We start from the raw sequence: 20757 nt of genomic DNA, 5'->3' as shown, positions 1-20757 counted from the left end.
CTAATTTAGTCCACATTAGAGCCACAGACCCCCATTTGATGAGATTTTGTCTCTCTTACCCAAATCTGACAATATTTTTTATTGATAGCTATGATTTTGTCCAGAATTCCATGACTATCTGCAAAGTAGGTAGAGAGATAACAGTGAAACTATGATCAAAATAGTCATTCTTCTACATTGCGTTAACTTCTTTGCAATGAAATAATGGTGAAGCTTAACAATTCATCAATTTGCTGGGGACCCCCTGGAATCCCCTCGAGGACCCCCGGTGGTCCCCGGACCCCACGTTGAGAACCACTGATATACACCGACTTAAATACATACAGCAACAAGCGTCTATCAGTAGACTGAAAGTAGACGATCAATTAGACTGAAACGAAAGCACCAGACAAGAAAAACACATCGCTTTTTGAAGGCAGGAAATAACAAATAAAGAGTTTTAAGGCTTGTGTGGGATTATGGACCAAAAAAAAATGCAATGTCATTGTTTTCCCCTTCGAAAAGGATAATGTGTTCCGCACTCCGGGAATCTCACTTTCTTTCTCCACCGGTCACAGAAGCTGGTGCAACAAAAAAAAAAATCATCAGCCACGTTCACCATTTTATCAGCAACACCTCACAATGACAATGATAGTTCATTACCTGCCGAAGTGGCCGGTAGTGTACAGACAATCGACCCGCCACAGGCAGAATTTGTCAGCGTTTTGCTGCTGGCTATTTCCTGGAGGCACCGAACACACTGGCACATGGTTGTGTAAACTGTACGGTTTGTCCTCGCCGCGAGCAACGTGATCAATTCAGTGCAAGTCCTTCCATTTCCTACAACTGAGCGACCAAGGAAACTCTGCTGATGTGTGGACGGTGGGTTTGGGCGGACATTCGGTATAATCGAATATCACGAGATTTGCCGTGATATGAAAAAAAAAAAAAAAAAAAGTATATTGTGATAATTTCGTACATAACGATATTTTGCCGGGACAGTGTCGCCATATAAAATCGACATCGCCCAAGCCTAGTGGATGGTCAACAAGTCGGCTGAGAAAAGTTGGCCAAGGCTGAACTGATCATCAGCCAGTCAGGGGCCGGATTCACAGAACCCTCTTAAGAAAAAAAAATCTTCTCAAGTGCCATTTTTTTCTTAACTTTAGTCTTAAGAAAAAAAAAAAAAAAGGAAAAAATGCTTTTCTCAAAAACAGTTCTTATATATTTTCTTAACTTTCTTCTTATGTTTCTTCCTAAGAAAAAACTTAGGAATAAATGGTATTCTTGAAATGAAAGTTCTCAAATTTGTTCTTGATTTTTTTCTTAACTTTAAGACGGCCCTTCACCTGTCTTAAAACTCCTACAGTGAAAAGGTAAGCCTCTAATATCATATATTTAAACACATTTTAGACAAGTAGGTTATAGTTCAAAGTCTTCATAGGTTCCCCTACACCTAACATTAAGATGAACATTTATTGTAAAGCTTTATTTGGTGTAGGGCCAGGTAGGCCTCTGTCTCATGTCTGTTGGAAATAAGCTGCAAATTTTACAGTTACCAACAGCAACCAATGTTTAAATCTTTGCTCTAGTTGCTCTAAATAGGTTTTTCCCCAATTGTTTTGTAGATGGAAGCACTTTGGGTTGCCTCCTAGCCTTGTCTCCTAGCCTCCTAGCCTTGTCTCCTAGCCTCAATGGCAGTAAGCCTAAAGTGTATTAACCAGAATTAATTCAGGCTCTATTCTGAGAAGTTCTTAAGTAGGAAAATTAAAGAAATTCGTAAGAAATGAGACTGTTACTAAGAAAATATTGAGGAATTGCACTTAAGAGCCTTCTTAAGAACTTCCTAAATTTTCCTCTTATGTCATTTCTTAAGATCTATCTTAAGATCTTAAGAACACATTGGTGAATCCAGCCCCAGAGTTTATTTGACGTTGATTCCAGCCATTCAAAGCTTCCCACTTCTCTACAACTTTTATTTCAAAGACTACAGGAACAAACGTCTCAAAAATGATGCTTGGAGTTGCATTCATCTTTGAGGTTGATGGTAAGCACTGAAGTAATTTTATAGATTTTTTTTTTTTTCGATTAATGCTAGCTAGCTATGTTAACTCCTCAAAGGCAAGACCAAAACAGCGACAAATACATCATTTGCCTGTTCAAAACGTTGTAGCCACACCAGACCACTACATAGATGCAGTCAGAGCTTCTCGCGCCGCCCACAGTTGCTCAGAATAGAGTGACCCGTCAACCAAGTTGCTAGCAGTGTGAACGCAAAAGAGTCTGGCAAGCTAAAAACAACACGCTCAGTTTTATCTGAAATATGACCCTGATATGACTGAGAAGCAGGTTAAGCACAAAAGGTAAAGTTTGGCATTCTCTTTCTGGGTTTCACCAAACCCTCCATGAAAATACACAGAGGTGGCACTAAGATTGGCAGAACTACAACACAATAGCCCTTTATCTGTAAACTCTTTTTTACATTATTCATCTCTAATAGGATTGATAGACCAACACGAATCCTAGATCTAAGTCACAGATAAGACAGTCCAGTACATAAATCCTGTAACACATCCTTACCGCAACAATAAATTAGCAGTCTGAATCTTATTGACCTTCTGTACTGTAAAGTGTGGAGCTTTTAAGCCCGCTGCCTAAGAGTCCAAGCAAGGCATTAACAATGACCAGAACAAATGTCCAAGAAGAAAGAGGGCTTGATAAATATAGGGTACAAAGGGAAGTCCTTAAAGCTCCCGGTCGGCCGGTCCCGTCGAACGGGGCCCGTCACACGGCCTGCAGGCCTCTCTCGTGGCCGTCCAGTTGCACCTTGATCTTGTGCAGTTCCTCGATCTCCTGGTGGTGCCGCTCCGTCTTGTGGCGCACCAGGGAGCGATAGAAGTGGATGGTGAACACCACGAAGATCACCCCCACCGGCACCATGATGATGGTGGAGGCCAGCGCCGCTTGCCAGCCGCTGTACCCGGGCGGCGGCGTGGTCGTCGGACGCTTCGCCACCTTGGTGCAGTTCATGGAGGCCAGCGCCAGCTCGGCGGCCGCCAGGGCCACCTGGTTGGCCCCTCCCGCGTCCACGGGCAGGAATTTGATCCAGCACAGGAGCACCACCTCCGCCAGGAACAGCAGGATGCCCAAGGCCGTGGAGAAGCCCCAGGCCAGCTCGATGTAGTGGTGCATCCGCTCGTGGGGCGACTCGCTGACCGAGTTGAGGTTGTGGATGTTGCTGACCGCCTCCACGTTGGGCAGGATGCAGGTGCTGATCAGCAGGGCGAACAGGTGCACGGCCACCAGCACCGTGGTGCACACGCTGAAGGCGATGAGGAGCACGCGAGGGTAGCTGTACTGCATCTCCAGCTGCACCTCCACCATAGCTACCTATGGAAGAGACCGACGTCAGGATTTATACTGTACAACATCCAATTACTTCTCCCAAATCCCTGTTGAGCCCTGTCCGGACAGTTTTAGCGTTACCAGAGGTCTGGTGATGGGTAATTATTACCTCAGGACACCAGGGATTTTATGCCATCTGGAACGAACATTCCAGTGATTTTCTCCAGCTTTTCTGGTAACCAGCAGTGGAACTTGTTTTTCCTGTTTTGCTATTCTGTGGGTGATGTTGCGTGGCGTATCCGTGGGTTACTACGGACCCTTTAAACATTTTATTATTTTATCGTCTGAATGACTGCGAATTTATCAGTGTGCATGGGCAACATGAAATTACCCCCCGCCCCCTTCCCCCGCCGTCCGGAGAGGGCTTTCAGACTGATAACGATGAGTTTGCTCAATTACCATCATGGGGGGAAAGCCTTTGCCATGCTAACTATGACAGTAAAGAGAGTCATGAGAGGCACGGAGTCAGAAATATCACCGCTGTTCCTCAGCCAGGATCACAGGCTATTTTTAGCAGTCTGGGAGTGAGGGAGGGATTTCTCCTGCTTCCTACTTGGAAAATGTCCCCAAGTTCTCCGGAGCAGCAAAACAAACTTGCACTTTTGGGAAATTCTCTCAAAAAGTCAAAGGATATTTCACTGGGAAAACTGGGTGCAGCTAAAATGTAAAATGACATTTTTATTTCGGTAATTACAATGCTTCATTCTGCCAAGCCGTTTGTTGGTATCTGCAGGTTTCAGAAAGCCAAATTTAAGACTTTTTAAGAATTGGATTGAAGACCAATTTAACAAAATAATAGGGCTGCAACTAACGATTCTTTTCATTGTCGATTAATCTGTCGATTATTTTCTCGATTAATCGATTAGTTGTTTGGTCTATAAAATGTCAGAAAATGGTGAAAAGTGTCGATCAGTGTTTCCCAAAGCCCAAAATGATGTCCTCAAATGACTAGTTTTGTCCACAACCCAAAGATATTCAGTTTACTATCATAGAGGAGTAAAGGAACCAGAAAATATTCACATTTAAGAAGCTGGAATCAGAGAATTTTGACGTATTTTTCTTAAAAAATTACTCAAACCGATTAATCGATTATCAAAATAGTTGGCGATTAATTTAATAGTTGACAACTAATCGATTAACCGATTAATCGTTGCAGCTCTACAAAATAAAGAAACAAAAATTGGACAAAACCATCCTATTTTTGATTGAGCGTAGGTAATGAAATTTCTGAAACTATAGATGAGGACACCAGTAAATTAAATGTTTAGGGACATTAAGTCCAACAGGTTTTTCAAATTGTGTTAACTCCGCTCTGTATTAATCTAAGGCATTAAATTTAGAAATGCAAGACTTTTTCAGACTTAAGGACCGCTGTGGAGCTTGCCATGTGGGTGAATACAACTCACCATTGCAAAGCCAGAGAGGAGCGCTGAGGTCCTGCTGGAAGCCTTCAGCTTGGCCCGGCTCAGGTAGAGCTTCCTCCAGGACAGGGCCTGCACCGAGTGGTGGTTGGAGCTGACCAGCTCCAGGTAGCTGCGCCGCACCCAGTCCCTGTAGTCCATCCCCCCGTCGTCTGGCACCTGTTCCGAGCCTCCCCCCGGGGTCGGGGAACCCATGGGCACGTTCAGCTCACTGCTCATGGCAACTAGTTGGCAGGTAGGAGAGGGTTAGGAAATTCATTGTTGATCAGTTCACTAATACTGGTGACTTCACTGGATGACAAAATTTAGACTTTGGTATTAGGGCTGGGCGATATGGACAAGATCAAATATCACAATATTTTTGACCAAATACCTCGATATCGATATTGCGACAATATTGTAGGGATGTCTATTGGTGCTTTCACAAAATATTTACACAATGAGATTTTTGATAAATAATCATCAGTAATGTGGATATAATGACTAAGTGGGTAAAGGCAAATAAGAGAACAATAGTTTGGTACAGTCAGAAAATTACATCACTTTACTGTAATGCAGCCTTTAAAACCAGGAAAAGACACTTATGCCATATCACGATATCCAAAATCTAAGACGATATCTAGTCTCATATCACAATATCGATATAATATCGATATATTGCCCAGCCCTATTTGGTACCTCAATTTCGAGACCAAAACAATACCGCAGGGTACAGATTGGAAATCCCAGTTACTAGCCTACTAAACAACATGAGCCATAAGAATCTTTTCAAATCCTTTAGTAAAAAAACGTCCAAATGCTTCTTTTTCGCCTTTTTTCCAATGTCACTACAAATGAAAAAAAAGGGGCAGTGCTTGTATTGTCACTGCTGTCTGTCTCACTGCTGCCACAGCAAGCACAGTTGAGTCAATGGCTGGCTACTGCATTTGAAATGGGAACACATCGCATCTTCACAGATGCTCGCAAAAAGTCGCTAGATTTGTCGCTCGTCTCTTTTCATAAATAAAGTCACGAAGAGGGTCTACTTTCTCTCCCTCTCTCACACGGGCAACTAGGAACGCTGATCCCCCTAAAATGGCATGCCGCCCTTGTGTCTTTTTTCACAAAACGACACTTTAATTTCTAAAATCGCTTGAGAAAAAATAGAAAACAATGTCAATGTTTTTCGCACAGCACAGCCGAGGGCATCGCGAGGCAAATTCAGGTCAGGCAGTCAGTCAGACATCTGTCACTTAGTGAGATGATGCGCTTTGTCAGATGGCCTCTAGAGATCGTCTTTGACTGTCAGATGCAGTGTCTCCCATACAGAGGCACAAAATCAAAAGTTAGTCAGTGTATATAAACTGATCTAAATCGATCTCTGATGTAGAACTGGAACGATTAATCGATTAATCAATTAGTTGTCAACTATTAAATGAATCGCCAACTATTTTGATAATCGATTAATCGGTTTGAGTAATTTTTTAAGAAAAATAAGTCAAAATTCTCTGATTCCAGCTTCTTAAATGTGAATATTTTCTGCTTTCTTTCCTCCTCTATGACAGTAAACTGAATATCTTTGGGTTGTGGACAAAACAAGACATTTGAGGACGTCATCTTGGGCTTTGGGAAACACTGATCCACATTTTTCACCATTTTCTGACATTTTATAGACCAAACAACTAATCGATTAAGAGAGAAAATAATCGACAGATTAATCGACAATGAAAATAGTTAGTTGCAGCCCTACTCTGATGTGTGCATCACGTCATGTTTGTCATGTGGAGATGCACAGACCAGCAGCATTGTAGTCAATCCACAGAGTCCACAGAAAGAATACCTTGTGGTATTTAAGTAACGTTAGTGAAATTAGGTCATTTAAGCGTGTCGCAGTGCTTCAGTGCATAGAATTGAACACGCGCCGTGAGTCTGTACAGGATCTGTGCTTGTTTTCTTTAGGTATTGACATTTTTTTTACAAAAATGTTTTAACAAAAATGGTACCTCTGTACTTTTTCAGTGTTAACAATAACAGCGAGAGGTGACAGAGGTCAGTGAAAGATTCTTGTGTCAATACACAAAGCTGATGTACTTATTCAAAGTCAATATGAAGTGAAGCTGCTGCTATGAATATAGCTGTTCAGTTTGAATGGTCATATTCACGTGTCAAAATTTGCAGCAGGGCAAAAGATTTGCTCCTGCACCCCTGTACCTCATACAGCATCACTCAAGACCTTTTCCAAGTTGGGATTTTATTAAAATGCAGACTGCTTGGTGGATCACCTGTGTGGTGCAAGTACCTGTGGATCCTAAGAATTCAGAAAAGGTTTTGAGTGAGCCTAGCCCTAACGAGGCATGTAATATTCAAGATTGGCCGCATTACACAGTCAAAATGCAGTCCAGCAGCATTTTCACAACTTCTGTCACCACAGGCAGTTTGAAATATGATCTGAATCTGGAATATGATCTTCATTATAATGCCTATGCTGTAGTACTACACACTGGAAGTGCGAATTTGAAACATTATTGCCATTTATATTGTGTAAATCTGTCACTGATGCAATTTGATTCATGATCCTAATAATTCCAGTAATTATGATTGTTAATATTGAACAACTAGCCTAAACAATGCTTAAATAATCATGGAAACGTCAATGTCCCTGTCTCAGTGGTTTTGTAATAATGTAAATATTTGAGCAGATATTAGCCTAGTTGTTACAGTCATAATACATACCTGACACAATTCATAAACATACATGTCACACATTTCAAACGAGGATGATCCTAGTTTTTCTATTTAATTAAATTTACTTGTATAGCACTTTCACAACCCACTTAATTTTTCAAGTTTTATTTTGAAATGTCATTGCCCTCAATAATTTTGTTTTTCTTAGTAATGTCACGTGAGGTTTGACATTCTCTTTGTGGGTTTCACCACATCCTCCATGATAATACACAGCTGCACTGAGATGGCCGAACTACGACACAATAGCCCTTTATATGCATTTTTTTTTTTTTTTTTTACATTACTCATCTCTAATAGGATTGATAGACCCACACAGATCCTAATAGTGAGTCACAGACAAGACAGCCCATTACATAAATCCTGCCACACATCATGATGTGTTACAGGATTGCTCAACATTTTGTTTTGCACTGATCAACTGCCCCAGGCCTACTTTTGCAGTTATCGTTAACGTGAGGTTTGACATTCTCTTTCTGGGTTTCACCACATCCTCCATGAAAATACACAGAGGTGGCACTAAGATCCTTGACAGCCCATTACATAAATCCTGCAACACAGTGATTCTCAAACTTTTTCATATTAAGGACCTAATTTAGTCCAAATTAGGGCCACGGACCCCCATTTGATTTTGTCTCTCGGACCCAAATCTGAGAATATTTTTATTGTTTGATATGATTTTGTCCAGAAATGTATGACTATCTGCATTGTATACTGAACAAAAATATAAACGCAACACTTTTGTTTTTGCTCCCATTTTTCATGAGTTTAAATAAAAGATCTAAGACTTTTTCTATGCACACAAAAGGCTTATTTCTCTCAAATTTTGTTCACAAATTTCTTTAAATGGCATATCAAGATGCTGATTAAACAGCATGATTATTGCACAGGTGTGCCTTGGGCTGGTCACAATAAAAGGCCACTCTAAAATGTGCAGTGACCCCATGTTGAGAACCACTGCTGTAACACATCATGATGGTAATTCCGTGTCAACTCAACCAGAGCTCCCTGGCTCAAATTTTTGATTTTGATCATTTTTTTCTGGCAGAAGATATACATAAATGATGAAGAAAGCCCAAATATTAAAGCTCACTGATCATTATTTACTGAGTTTCCCCCAGTTTGTAGAGCGGGGTGTCAACACGACAATTTTCGCCTATGATTTGGAGCAAGTTTAGGGGTCTAAAATTGAGAGAGGTAGCGGCTCCACCATTTTAATTTTCCAGAGAGACTTGTAGGTAGACTACAAGATTCTGGCAGTTTCAGCACTTGATTTTGTGATGTGTGCCTATAGCAGTAGCCGGAAAACAGAAAAAAAACACATGAGCAAGTGATTTTCTTTGAAAGTTGAAATATGAATCACTCCAAAAGTATCAAAGATCCCTCAATATCCTTTTACTTACTGGTTTAAAATAAAAAATATCTTGGTGTCTATGCATTTTCAAGAACCCGGGTGGTGTATTCTCTTTGATAATGACCAGTGAATATAGCTCCAGAATGAAGTAGTCAAATTTGACAGGTCAAAAACCAGCTGTCATGGTAGGAAGCTAGTCTTTTGTGTCCATAAAGAAGAGGTTCTGAAGTAGGCCTAAAAAATAATATAAAAATTGGAAATGTATCTTTTTCCTTCATAAAAAAAAAAAAAAAAAGTAATAATATATATAATATATAAAAACATAATAATAATTTCGAGGGTCAAAAATGACACTTCCTCTCATGAAATTGATAACAAAAAACTTCAGTTTGTGTAGTAATGAAGGAAAAAGATACATTTCCAATTTTTATATTATTTTTACTTATACAAAAAAAAATCAAAATCCAAAATCTGAGCCGGGGAGCTCTGGTTGAGTTGACACAGAATGACCCTGCAGGATTGTGCACTGATCAACTAAATTGGATCTGCACACAGCATTTTACTTTATTTTTACATTTTACATTTTTTACTTTTATTCTCCATCTTATTTTACATTAAAATTTGTGCATTCTATCCCTGGTTTTTATGCTCATTCTATGTCTAATGTCATGTGAAGATGCATTCTATGTATTCTATTCTCATCTTTATCTTATTTTCGCTATTATTATCAAGTTTTATGTGAAGCACTTGGCGCATGCAATTTCTTTGTTGTAAAGCACTTTGAGCTGCATTTTTTGTATGAAAGGTGCTATACAATTAAAGTTTATTATTATTATTACAGATGGTGCACGCTCACATTATGTTGCACTGGAAGCAGGACCGAAGGGAAAGACATGCCCACTTGTCCTACATGAAGAGGCATGTTGTTGAGCAGTAGAACATGAACGCCCTGAACAGGAAATACTGCACGAGACAATTATGGATGTATTTAAGATTGGCGCGGAAAGACTGGTTTTATATGTATATGTATATTTGTATATGTAATATGCTGTGAGAGGAAGAACATATACAAAGCAAAAGCCTGAAATGTTGATAAATGATGCTCTATGAATACTTACATTACATTTATAAATGTTTCCTGGAAAACAAAGGGTTGCGAAAACTTCATAATGAGCTTAAAAACAGATGAGAAGTAACTGGTAGTCTGATGTTGATAGGTTGAAATACCAGGGAGCCATTACAAAATAAAAGCCTGAAATGTTGATAAATGATGCTCCATGAATACTTATTCTGTCCAGGACATTTCCAAATGAAGCTATTACGGTTAGAAACGGGAAAAAACAATATCGAATATAAAACCAAGTTCACCTCGCTTTTAAAATTTGGCTATATCCTTCTCTACGTCATCACAACTGAGCATTTTAAAGCCCCGGGCCCTCATTTGATAACTGCCGTCAGTTGAGTTTGTCGTGGCCATAGAGATATATAACACGTTATAGGAAATAACACGAGATATGACACGTTGACATGTGTTATATCTCTATGGTCGTGGCGTTCCCTCTTGCAACGTTATTCATTTCTATGTCGAGGCTAGGCTGAGTGCATCTTTTGACAAGCCCCGATAGAGTCAGAACACACCGGTACGGAGATGTTATGTTAGCCGTCTGTTAGCTAACAGGTAGCTAGCCTGCCACCGTGCGTCAGTTATTTTGAATCCGGAAGAGAAAATTGTCATTATTAACGTCAAACATTTATGTGTAGTAAATGAATGCAATATTCCCTCCTCACAGTCTCACGCAGCACGAACAGAAATAAACGCGCGACTTCCCCCAGGAGTCCAGCCATTATCACGCACCGACTCTCGTAGCTAGCTAATTAACACGGTTTCTAATCATGCTTGCTCGCCACTACTACCTACTTATATTGTATCTTACCTGACAGCCAAAGCGCCGTTGGAGTTAATGCATACAACTTCCCTGGAGGTCTTCAAGGAAAGCTGCACCAAGCCGACAAAAGCCTTGCAACACTTGACTAGTCTGCTAGACTCGAAGTGTTTTGGTTTTTGTTCAGCAACTTCCGCCCTTACGTTGCTGCTGTCAACATTCTCTCCGTTCTAGTCCAGCAGTCAGTCCCTGTTTAGGGCCCTTAGCAGGGTCTGTAGAGAAATCTCAGTTTTAGTCGGTGTGGCTGTGATCGGTAAGGGCTGATATTTCCCCACTGCGAGGGACCTGCGGACCCGGGCGTTCCCCAACGATATGTAGCATGGTACCTTCACAGGAAGATATGTTTGGACCAGGGATCTACGGAAGCCGATGAGAACCAAAAGCGTTCCGCCCTTTTCCCTTTTGATGTGATTTTTTGGTTTTGTTTGATGACAATGTCAACAGCAAAGCATCTCCACTTACAATGGGAAGTTGGCTTTTTTTTATTTATTTTTTTACTACTTTATTACAACAAGTATACATACAACAACAATATCAACAAGTTCTCAACATTTGTGTATACAACTTGATCACAATCACACAATTACAAACACGGCAGGGGATTTAAAGGTTAATAATAAAGACAAAAATAAAGAAAGGAAATAATTAAATAAATATCTTGTAAAGCTTAAAGTGGCTATACGTTTTAACAGCTTTTTTGTTTGTACATTCGGATATTGAAGAAATGTATTATTTGATATATGCAGTCAGCTCTGGAAAGTTTGGCTTTTTGCTTAAGAATGTGGATCTGTGAATATAAAATTTGGTCAAAATAATAAGCGAATTAATTAAATAGAACTGCGAACAGAGATTCCTGTCATATTCAGTGAGGAAGTTGGCTTTGTCATATTAACGCGTCCACCAAATGATGAATAAAACAGCTATTTTAAATTACAGCTAATTTAGCTCATCAGACCATTTTCTCAGGAATTTTGGGGCATGAGGTCCTGCTTGATTGGCACATCCCCATCCAGTCCTAATTATGTCACACTAGCAATCTAACCTTGCTAATAACAAGGCCAAAGAGATGGAGCATGTATTGAGAATCTACCCATGAATAGGCTACATATTAGGGTTCCATCCATTTTCATTACTGGCTGCACACCTAATTGGTTTTAGGATTACTAGGCTAACCTATGTATGTCTTCATGTCTTCTGATTTTCTCACAAGCTGTACATGCCATGATGGATGTTATGTATATTGTATTTGATATTACTCATTAGAAACGAACCTGGCCAGGCCTATATATGGCACTTTAAATTGACAAGCCCTGCTATTGGCTATATGATTGGGTGTGATAGGGCCACTTCATCTGTAACTGCCATCATCTTCTTACTTCTGGGTAGGAAAGGAGTGGCGGTGAGGGAGGAAATGAGCAGTAGGGAAGAGTTTCGGGACGCACATTAATAGGTGTATTATTTTGATTGTATTTTTTTTTTTTTTTTTTTTCGGAAAATGAGGTTCAGGATGTAAAAATGTGACTTGTCAATAGAATTTGTTATTTATTTTTACACTCTCCCTTGAAGGTTGAAGGGAAATGCAGACTCCTTGAAGTGCCCAGTGAAGTGTGTTGCATGACCCCACACACAGGCTTTGAACTGGTATGCATACCACACTTTATGTAACAGATGACTCTAAATTTGACCACGGGCCATTGGATGTGAGTGCAACAAATGTTTCACTATTAGAAATGAATACATAATAGTAATCCATAACAGTAATCTCTTGTCCCCCCTCTCGGCCTGTCTTTCTTGTCTCCACCAGACGCTGCAGACACCTGGGGTACTGCTCCTTTGTCAGCTCAAAAGGCACATGGTCATTCCCAGCTGTGTTGCTGTCCGCATTCGAAAGCAGTATCCAGAAGAAGAAGCTTTACACCCATTTTTTTTTTTTTTGACATTGTAATTAAAGCGTTATTCGGAGGACTGATTTGGGATGGTCTAGAGTAGAATATGTTAACCTTGACCTTCAACTTTTTTATTTCATCTTTTACATTAAATATGCAATTTTGAAATAAAACAAAATGTCATGTGTCTTTATACTTAATCCGGTAACACTTTACAATAAGGGTCACTAAGTTAAGGGTTTAGTTTATGCTTACTAAGGGTTAGTTAATGCTTAATAAGGGTTACTTAATGCTTAATAAGCATTAACTAACCCTTAATTAACAGTTACCTAATGTGTAATTTACTAATGGTGTTCATGTTAACTAAGGTATTAATTTATACATTATTTAATAGTTTATAAAGATGACTATTAAATGGTGTATAAATTAATACCTTAGTTAACATGAACACCATTAGTAAATGATTACCAGACACATTAGTTAACTGTTAATTAAGGGTTAGTTAATGCTTATTAAGCATTAACTAACCCTTAACTTAGTGACCCTTATTGAAAAGTGTTACCCTTAATCCAGTATGACACATGATTTTGTACCATAGTGGACCATTCACTGAAAAGGACAACATATCAAGATTTATGACACGCACTAAAGCAATTTCCTGTTACATGGCTACAGAAAGCTATATTGCTCCAAAATTCCAAGTCTTTCACACATAAGTATGAAATTAGTTTCATACTTAAAAATATTCTAAAATATTTTTGCCACGTTTGCAATTTTATTTTACGAAACATTTTGACATGTTAAGTGTTTATGTGTTTTATAGCTTCTTTGAACTGAATTTCTCATCATAAATTTTCATATGAGTACATATAACTACAGGACAGTTGAGTCATGTAATATTGCTTGAACAGATAATGAAATGATCTTTTATTATAATATGGTTCGGACACCAAAATAGACATCTCATATCTTTGACCCTAATACACAGATGAGTGCATTGGAGCAAAACATAGCCACAAGTAAAGACAGTAAATAAAGGGATAGACGGAAAGCATTTTAAAAAGTTTATTGAGCATTATCACAGACTATAAGTGAAAAAGCAGAGTGAAATGAGTGGCAAAATACAGTTTTTGTTCAGCAGCCAGAAATCTCCAGGCTAAATCTCCATGGAGCTGGCCTGCAAATCCTCATTCATAGGATTCATCCATTCATACTGTGTTGCATCTGTGACACCATATAAATACTCACCTCTCGCTGTCATATTTCATTCCTCACAATGATTTTGCGTGGTTTACAGAACACCCTGGCACTAATATTTTTATGTATAGTAGTTAATACCCCATATAGATATGTTTCTGAGCTTCACCTACAGGTAGAATTTCCCCCAAGTCTGGCACATTAAAGGCACATTAAAAAGTAATATAAAACAAATATACAAAAAAAAAAAAACGCTATTAGACAGTATCTGTTGCTGTGCTGCACAAATCTAGTGTTTTGGCAGCGCTGTACAAGCGTGCATTCAGACTGTGAGCAACACAATCAAGTCCTAGAAATCCATTCATTTCCTATAGAGCTGACCAACCAGGGAACTTGTCTGATGTGTGGACATAGAGGGTGACATCAACTGGCACTAAAGATCAGCCAACAGCAGATGGTAGTTTCATTAGCATGCTTTTTACCATTAGACAGTGGTGGAAGAAGTACTCAGATCTCTTACTTAAGTAAAAGTAGAAATACCACAGTATAAAAATACTCTGTTACAAGTAAAAGTCCTGCATTCAAAATGTTACTTAAGTAAAAGTACAAAAGTATTAGCATCAAAATGTACTTAAAGCAACAAAAGTAAAAGTACTCATTATGCAGAATGGCCCATTTCAGAATAATACAGTATATATTATATTATTGAATTATAATTATTGATGCATTAATGTGTAAGCATCACTTTGATGTTGCAGCTGGAAAAGGTGGGGCTGATTTCCACTACTTTATATACTGCTGGGTAGCTTATAGTAATCTATAATAATACATCACAATTTATTAGTTGATTCGATTTTGTATTAATAATCTGAATCTGCAAAGTAACTAGTAACTTAAGTTATCAAATAAAGGTAGTGGAGTAAAAAGTACAATATTTCCCTCTAAAATGTAGTGGAAGTAGCATAAAATGGTAATACTCAAGTAAAGTACAAGTACCTCAAAATTGTACTTAAGTACAGTATTCGAGTAAATGTACTTAGTTACTTTCCACCTCTGCCATTAGATGTCAGGCGTTACACAGATTTGAGTTTGGGGGTTTAGTTGCTCTTTAATTTTCGATTGATGCTACCAAATTAGCTTTAGCTACTTAGCATTAGCTATGTTAACGCATCAAAACGTAGCGTTATGAAAGGCAACACCAAAGCAGCGAAAAATTCATGATTTGCCTGTTTGAAACTGTTGAAGCAATCAGATAGATGCAACCAAAGCTTCTCGCATCACCCACAATCGGTCAGAACACAGCGACCCCGTCAACCAAGTTGCTCCAAGTCTGAACGCACGGTTAAGGGAGGTTGTCGGCGGTTCGGCTAGCAAATGATCATGACCCCCCCCCCCCCGTCCGGGACTTCACTTAACAATCACTATGGAGGTGCCGTGGATGGACTCCATGACGGCGGCCAGGCGGCTGCACAGGTCGTGGGGGAAGTTGACGTGGACCTTGGGCGGGTCTTTGAGCACCACCATTTCGGCCGAACAGTCCAGCACCCTGGGCAGGAACTCGCCTAGCTTCACCTGCAATGAGTCTGAACAGAGGGGAAGGACTATGACAATGGGAGCAGTGGAAATTGTTTTTTTCAATTTATTGTATAATAGTTACCTCCGCCAAGGAGGTTATGTTTTCGGTGCCGTTTGTCTGTTTGTCTGTTAGCAGGATTACGGAAAAACTACTGGCCCGATTTTCATGAAACTTCGTGGAAGGGTGTCGCATGGGCCAAGGAAGAACCCATTACATTTTGTGTTAGCAGGATTATGGAAAAACTACTGGCCTGATTTTCATGAAACTTTGTGGAAGGGTGTAGCATGGGCCAAGGAAGAACCCATTACATTTTGGAGCAGATCCGGATCCGACTCACAAAATTTGCATATCATAGCAGACTGGACTATTGGCCTTGGCGGAGGTATGTGCTCTCTGAGTGCCCTTCTAGTTTTAGGACGTCTCTCAAAGGACTCTGTGAAGTCCTTTGTCATTGAACTTTTATTACATCGTATCATGGTCAAATCGTGAACCCCATATCGGGTATCGTATCGTGAGATAAGCACATCGTCCCATCACTAGTCTAAAGCGTAAACTCTACATCAGGATCTTCTGAAATGTCTGTGGACAAAATGAATGGGAAATCTGCTTGAACCTGGGCCACTGAAAAAGAGGGCGGAAGGTCATTTATACCCAATGGTGTAAGACATGGATGATATGGGAAATAAGGCTGACAATAATTCAACCGATCTTACCATCCATATCCTGACCCAGGCAGGAGCACCAGTGGCTGCGCACGCTCTCCATGACGTCGCGGTCTTCCTGGGCTAGAGCCGGGTCGCGGGTCATCAGGTGGAGGCAGGGGATGACGGCCTCGTTCATGATGGCGACGCCCTCCTCCACCTCGCTTTCCTCGCTGCCGCCGAACAGCCGCGACGCGCTCTCGTTCAGCGCCTGGGTGGGCGGGAGCCGGGGGGAGGGGGAGGAGGGCAAAAGCAAGTGTCACCGGGCGTTCCCTTTTGTACTTGACTCAGCTGGTAAAGTAAAGTAACTATTTGTAGTTGTTGTTGTTGATGGTCGTTTTGTAGATTGTATGTAACTATAGTAGTTATAGCAGCAAAATATCAGAGGTGGAAAGTAACTAAGTACATTTACTCGAATACTGTACTTAAGTACAATTTTGAGGTACTTGTACTTTACTTGAGTATTACCATTTTATGCCACTTTATACTTCTACTCCACTACATTTCAGAGGGAAATATTGTACTTTTTACTCCACTACCTTTATTTGATAACTTAAGTTACTAGTTACTTTGCAGATTCAGATTATTAATACAAAATATAATCAACTAATAAATTGTGATGTATTATTATAGATTACTGTAAGCTACCCAGCAGTAAAGTAGTGGAAATCAGCCCCACCTTTTCCAGCTGCAACATTAAAGTGATGCTTACACATTAATGCATCAATAATTATAATTCAATAATATAATATATACTGTATTATTCTGAAATGGGCCATTCTGCATAATGAGTACTTTTACTTTTGTTGCTTTAAGTACATTTTGATGCTAATACTTTTGTACTTTTACTTAAGTAACATTTTGAATGCAGGACTTTTACTTGTAACAGAGTATTTTTATACTGTGGTATTTCTACTTTTACTTAAGTAAAAGATCTGAGTACTTCTTCCACCACTGCTAAATATTACAATATCTCAAAATTGACCAATCCAGCCAAAATGTGCATTTTCACCAGTTATGCCTCGCCTTAATTTTACATGCGTTGACTGAAAACCGGGTTAGTTGAGTAAGAACCTAAGAACGACATTTGCCCTGCATGTAAACAGAAAACACCCACCGACTGGGATACCCAGAGCTATACTTTTTGTCATATCTCACAGGTGCTTTATTCTATCATTCCACTTTTTCATGACTTTGTCAGTCAGTTTGTTCCTAATGACTTCATATCATTGTTTTCTGTTTCTGTTTTAATTAGTGCTTTTTAAAAATACCAATGTATCAAAAGCACCCAATTCCGCCTATGCAGTTTTGATAGATGGAACTATTTATTGAGTTCATGTTTGCCATGGGTCCTAATTGAAAGTATCACACACTATCAGGGGGGGTAGGGGCACTCTGTCAGTCATTTTAAAGGAGACAGACACAGATGCAGCAGACACAGATTTCCTCATGTGCTCTGTGACCCTAAATACTGCTCTTCCTAAGGTAACATGATGTTCAAAGTCACAAATACAATACATCATTTAATTAACTGTAACTTTCCTAAAATAATAATAATGTTGTTTTTTTTTTCATATGACATTAATTACATAACTAATAATCTTTTGAGAAGAAATAAGTTAACACTTTGCTATGATGGTTGTTTCTTACAGTAGTTTATTCTAGGATCAACACCCAAGGGTTCCTTATTTTTTTGCTCTAATTCAAGAACGTAGAGCACTTTGACAGTCTTGGTACGACCAAAAACAAAGAAAATAGACTTAACTTTCAAAATGTTTGTTTGATAGTCTAACTGGGGCTAAGTGGTGGAGCGTCTTCATCATAAGTCCTTACTCACCGTGAGGCATTTCCTCCTGTAAAGTGCAATAAGCGACTGCTCCACGCCGCGCTTCTCTCCGTCCCTCAGCAGGGCGGCGTTGGTCTGGTAGGCGTGGGCCAGGTAGTTCAGCGCCTCCCGCACTCTGCAGCACCATCATGACAACATCAAGGCAATGGTAAGCACGTTATCCCCCAAACACGATGCAGTCCCATTCTGGGCCAATCGGTAACAAATATGGCACCTATTGTTTTGTTTTTTCATCGTATCTGCTTTAATAGACAAATTGTACTTCATGTCCTTTATGAATTTCCCGGTGTCCTTTTTCTTATTCTGCCCATTTACAGTTTCAGAACTTCCATTAACTATGTTCAATGAGTTTCGACAGCATGGTTTCTTTATTTTGGTCTTGACTTCAAAGGTCTTAAAAAGTCTTAAATTGTGTGTGGGTCTGTGTGTATGTAAGCATGAGTGTGTGTATTATTATGTATTACATTATCTGTGTGGATGTATGTGGGTGTGCGTATGTACTGTATATGTGTATATGTGTATATGTTATGGTATTTGTTTGGGGGAATTAGATCAGTTCTTTTGGTCATGACATGTCAATCCCATGGTGTGTCTAGATTGGTGGCCATGGGGAGCTTTGGCCATATTACATGATCCCCAGATATGTATGTACCGTATATGTTATATGTTGTTATATGTTGTTATATGTTGTATATATTACAAAAAAAAGAAAAAAGTCTTAAATCTGGCTTTCTGACTCCTGCAGATGCCCTGGATCAGTGGTGACAATAACAAACGAACAGATGGAGATTGAATCATAGTCTCAAACAGTCATATCGACATGTAAGATACACACAGAAACACACACACACACACACACACACACACACACACACACACACAGATATGCTGGTCAGGTACTGTAGTGGTGAACGGACAAAACACCTACTTCCCATGCTGGTATTGCTCCAGCCCAGTCAGCAGGTACACAAACACTGTCCTGAACAGCCTGTAGTCCTCATGCCACTGCTGTGAGAGGGGAGACATGAGCAGAAAGAATCATTTCATTTGATTTTTTGGTGCAACTGTTCAGCTCAATTCAAATGTATCCAGCAGCAGTAACGGTAAAGAAGCCTTGAATGAATATTGTAAAAGTAAGTAGGGGTGCACCGATCCATCGGCTGATAGAAGTCATTTCAACTGACTGATCACAATATAGGACTACATTCATTATTTATGCTCATGTGCCATTTGATATGCATTGAATACAGACTTGTATATTTTTAATAGAGAATAGGTGCATCTGTTCTCCTTTCTCAACAGTTTGATTATTGAATTCATTTGCTATTTTTGAAAGAAAATAAATATTGACACATCAAAAATGGTAACACTTTACAATAAGGGTCACTAAGTTAAGGGTTAGTTAATGCTTAATAAGGGATAGTTAATGCTTAATTAACAGTTAACTAATGTGTAATTTACTAATGGTGTTCATGTTAACTAAGGTATTAATTTATACTTTAATAGTTTAGAAAGATGACTATTAAATAATGTATAAATTAATACCTTAGTTAACATGAACACCATTAGTAAATGATTACCAGACACATTAGTTAACTTTTAATTAAGGGTTAGTTAATGCTTAATAAGCATTAACTAACCCTTAACTTAGTGACCCTTATTGTAAAGTGTTACCTCAAAAATATTAATTTCAGATGTTCTGTATGATTAGAAACAGTTGAATTGAATTGAATTGAATGAAAACCTTTTGTTTAAAACTTTTTTGTTTTAAACTGTTTGTTTAAAAACAGATTTATTTCCACATGGTTAGGCAGCAATGTCCTGTTAACACAGCGCTAGATTGACATTTTTACTGTTAATGCTTGCTGTGCACTTTTACATGATCAGCCGAAAAAAAACCCCTGAAAAATATGAACGGTGCATCCCTAGAAATAAGTTGACTGAAAACCAAGACACTATACCAGGTACTCATCCATGTCCATATCCTCTGGCTTGATGAGGCGCAGCTTGGCTCGGGCTTCCCTCATGATGCTGATGGCCCTGCAGGCGGGACATGGGGAGAGATCGGATGCTATGAAACCTGCTTGCAGCCGATGCTTAGTGATAGTGATAGTTCACGTGGGCGACTGATACAGCAGCATCCACACCACTCTGCATCCAGGTCTCTGCTCTTGACCTGCATGCCATGATTCTGATTTAATGACATGCTCTTGTGAACATGCTCTTTATTTTTGCCATCTAATGAGACCGAATTTTGTCTTTAAAATTCTTAAGCATTGTATACTTGTGTAGATAAGTAATAAACATTACACTGTTTCATCTAGTCCCTTCATGTCTTTTTGGCCTCACAACATTGACTGATTGACTTTATTCGATAAATTAAAACAGTGATTCTCAACCTTTTTCATATCCAGGACCCCTAATTTAGTCCACATTAGAGCCACGGACCTCAATTTGATGAGATTTTGTCTCTCAGACCCAAATCTGACAATATTTTTTATTGTTAGATATGATTTTGTCCAGAATTCTGTCACTATCTGTACTGTAGGTAAAGAGATAACTGAAACTATGGTGAAAATAGTCTTTTCTTCTACATTCTCTAATTGTAACTTCTTGTAAATTAAGTAGCCTAATGGTGAAATTTAACATCTCCCTGGAACCTACTGAAGGACCCCTGGTGGTCCCCGAACCCCAGGTTGAGAACCACTGAATTAAAATACAATATACA

At 39.3% G+C, this 20757-nt stretch overlaps 2 protein-coding genes across 2 annotated transcripts in view; both read right to left on the bottom strand.

Annotated features, from left to right (window-relative positions):
• Positions 1-589: 589 nt before the first annotated feature.
• orai2 (ORAI calcium release-activated calcium modulator 2) lies at positions 590-11145 on the bottom strand. The gene is made up of 3 exons (XM_071542930.1): positions 10815-11145; positions 4791-5029; positions 590-3369 (listed from the first exon to the last, which is right to left on the bottom strand). The coding sequence occupies exons 2-3, from the start codon at positions 5022-5024 to the stop codon at positions 2764-2766; spliced, it is 840 nt and encodes a 279-aa protein (XP_071399031.1). The 5' UTR covers positions 5025-5029; positions 10815-11145; the 3' UTR covers positions 590-2763.
• A 4168-nt stretch (positions 11146-15313) lies between these two features.
• usp28 (ubiquitin specific peptidase 28) overlaps positions 15314-20757 on the bottom strand; it is a 38389-nt gene continuing 32945 nt past the window's right edge. Inside the window, exons 23-27 of the mRNA XM_071542893.1 lie at positions 19991-20069; positions 18958-19037; positions 18021-18144; positions 16196-16394; positions 15314-15489 (exon numbers count right to left, since the gene is read on the bottom strand). Coding sequence (XP_071398994.1) covers positions 15314-15489; positions 16196-16394; positions 18021-18144; positions 18958-19037; positions 19991-20069 — 658 coding nt within the window. The remainder of the gene's footprint in view (positions 15490-16195; positions 16395-18020; positions 18145-18957; positions 19038-19990; positions 20070-20757) is intronic.

This window comes from Centroberyx affinis, unplaced genomic scaffold (assembly GCF_046629955.1).
Source record: "Centroberyx affinis isolate AG114_WGS23_722 - 3 ecotype Tasmania unplaced genomic scaffold, CSIRO-AGI_Caff_v1 ptg000233l_1, whole genome shotgun sequence".
NCBI classification, from domain to species: domain Eukaryota; kingdom Metazoa; phylum Chordata; class Actinopteri; order Beryciformes; family Berycidae; genus Centroberyx; species Centroberyx affinis.
Note: the sequence above shows the minus strand (reverse complement) of the source record. Positions and strands in the feature narration are given on the sequence as shown.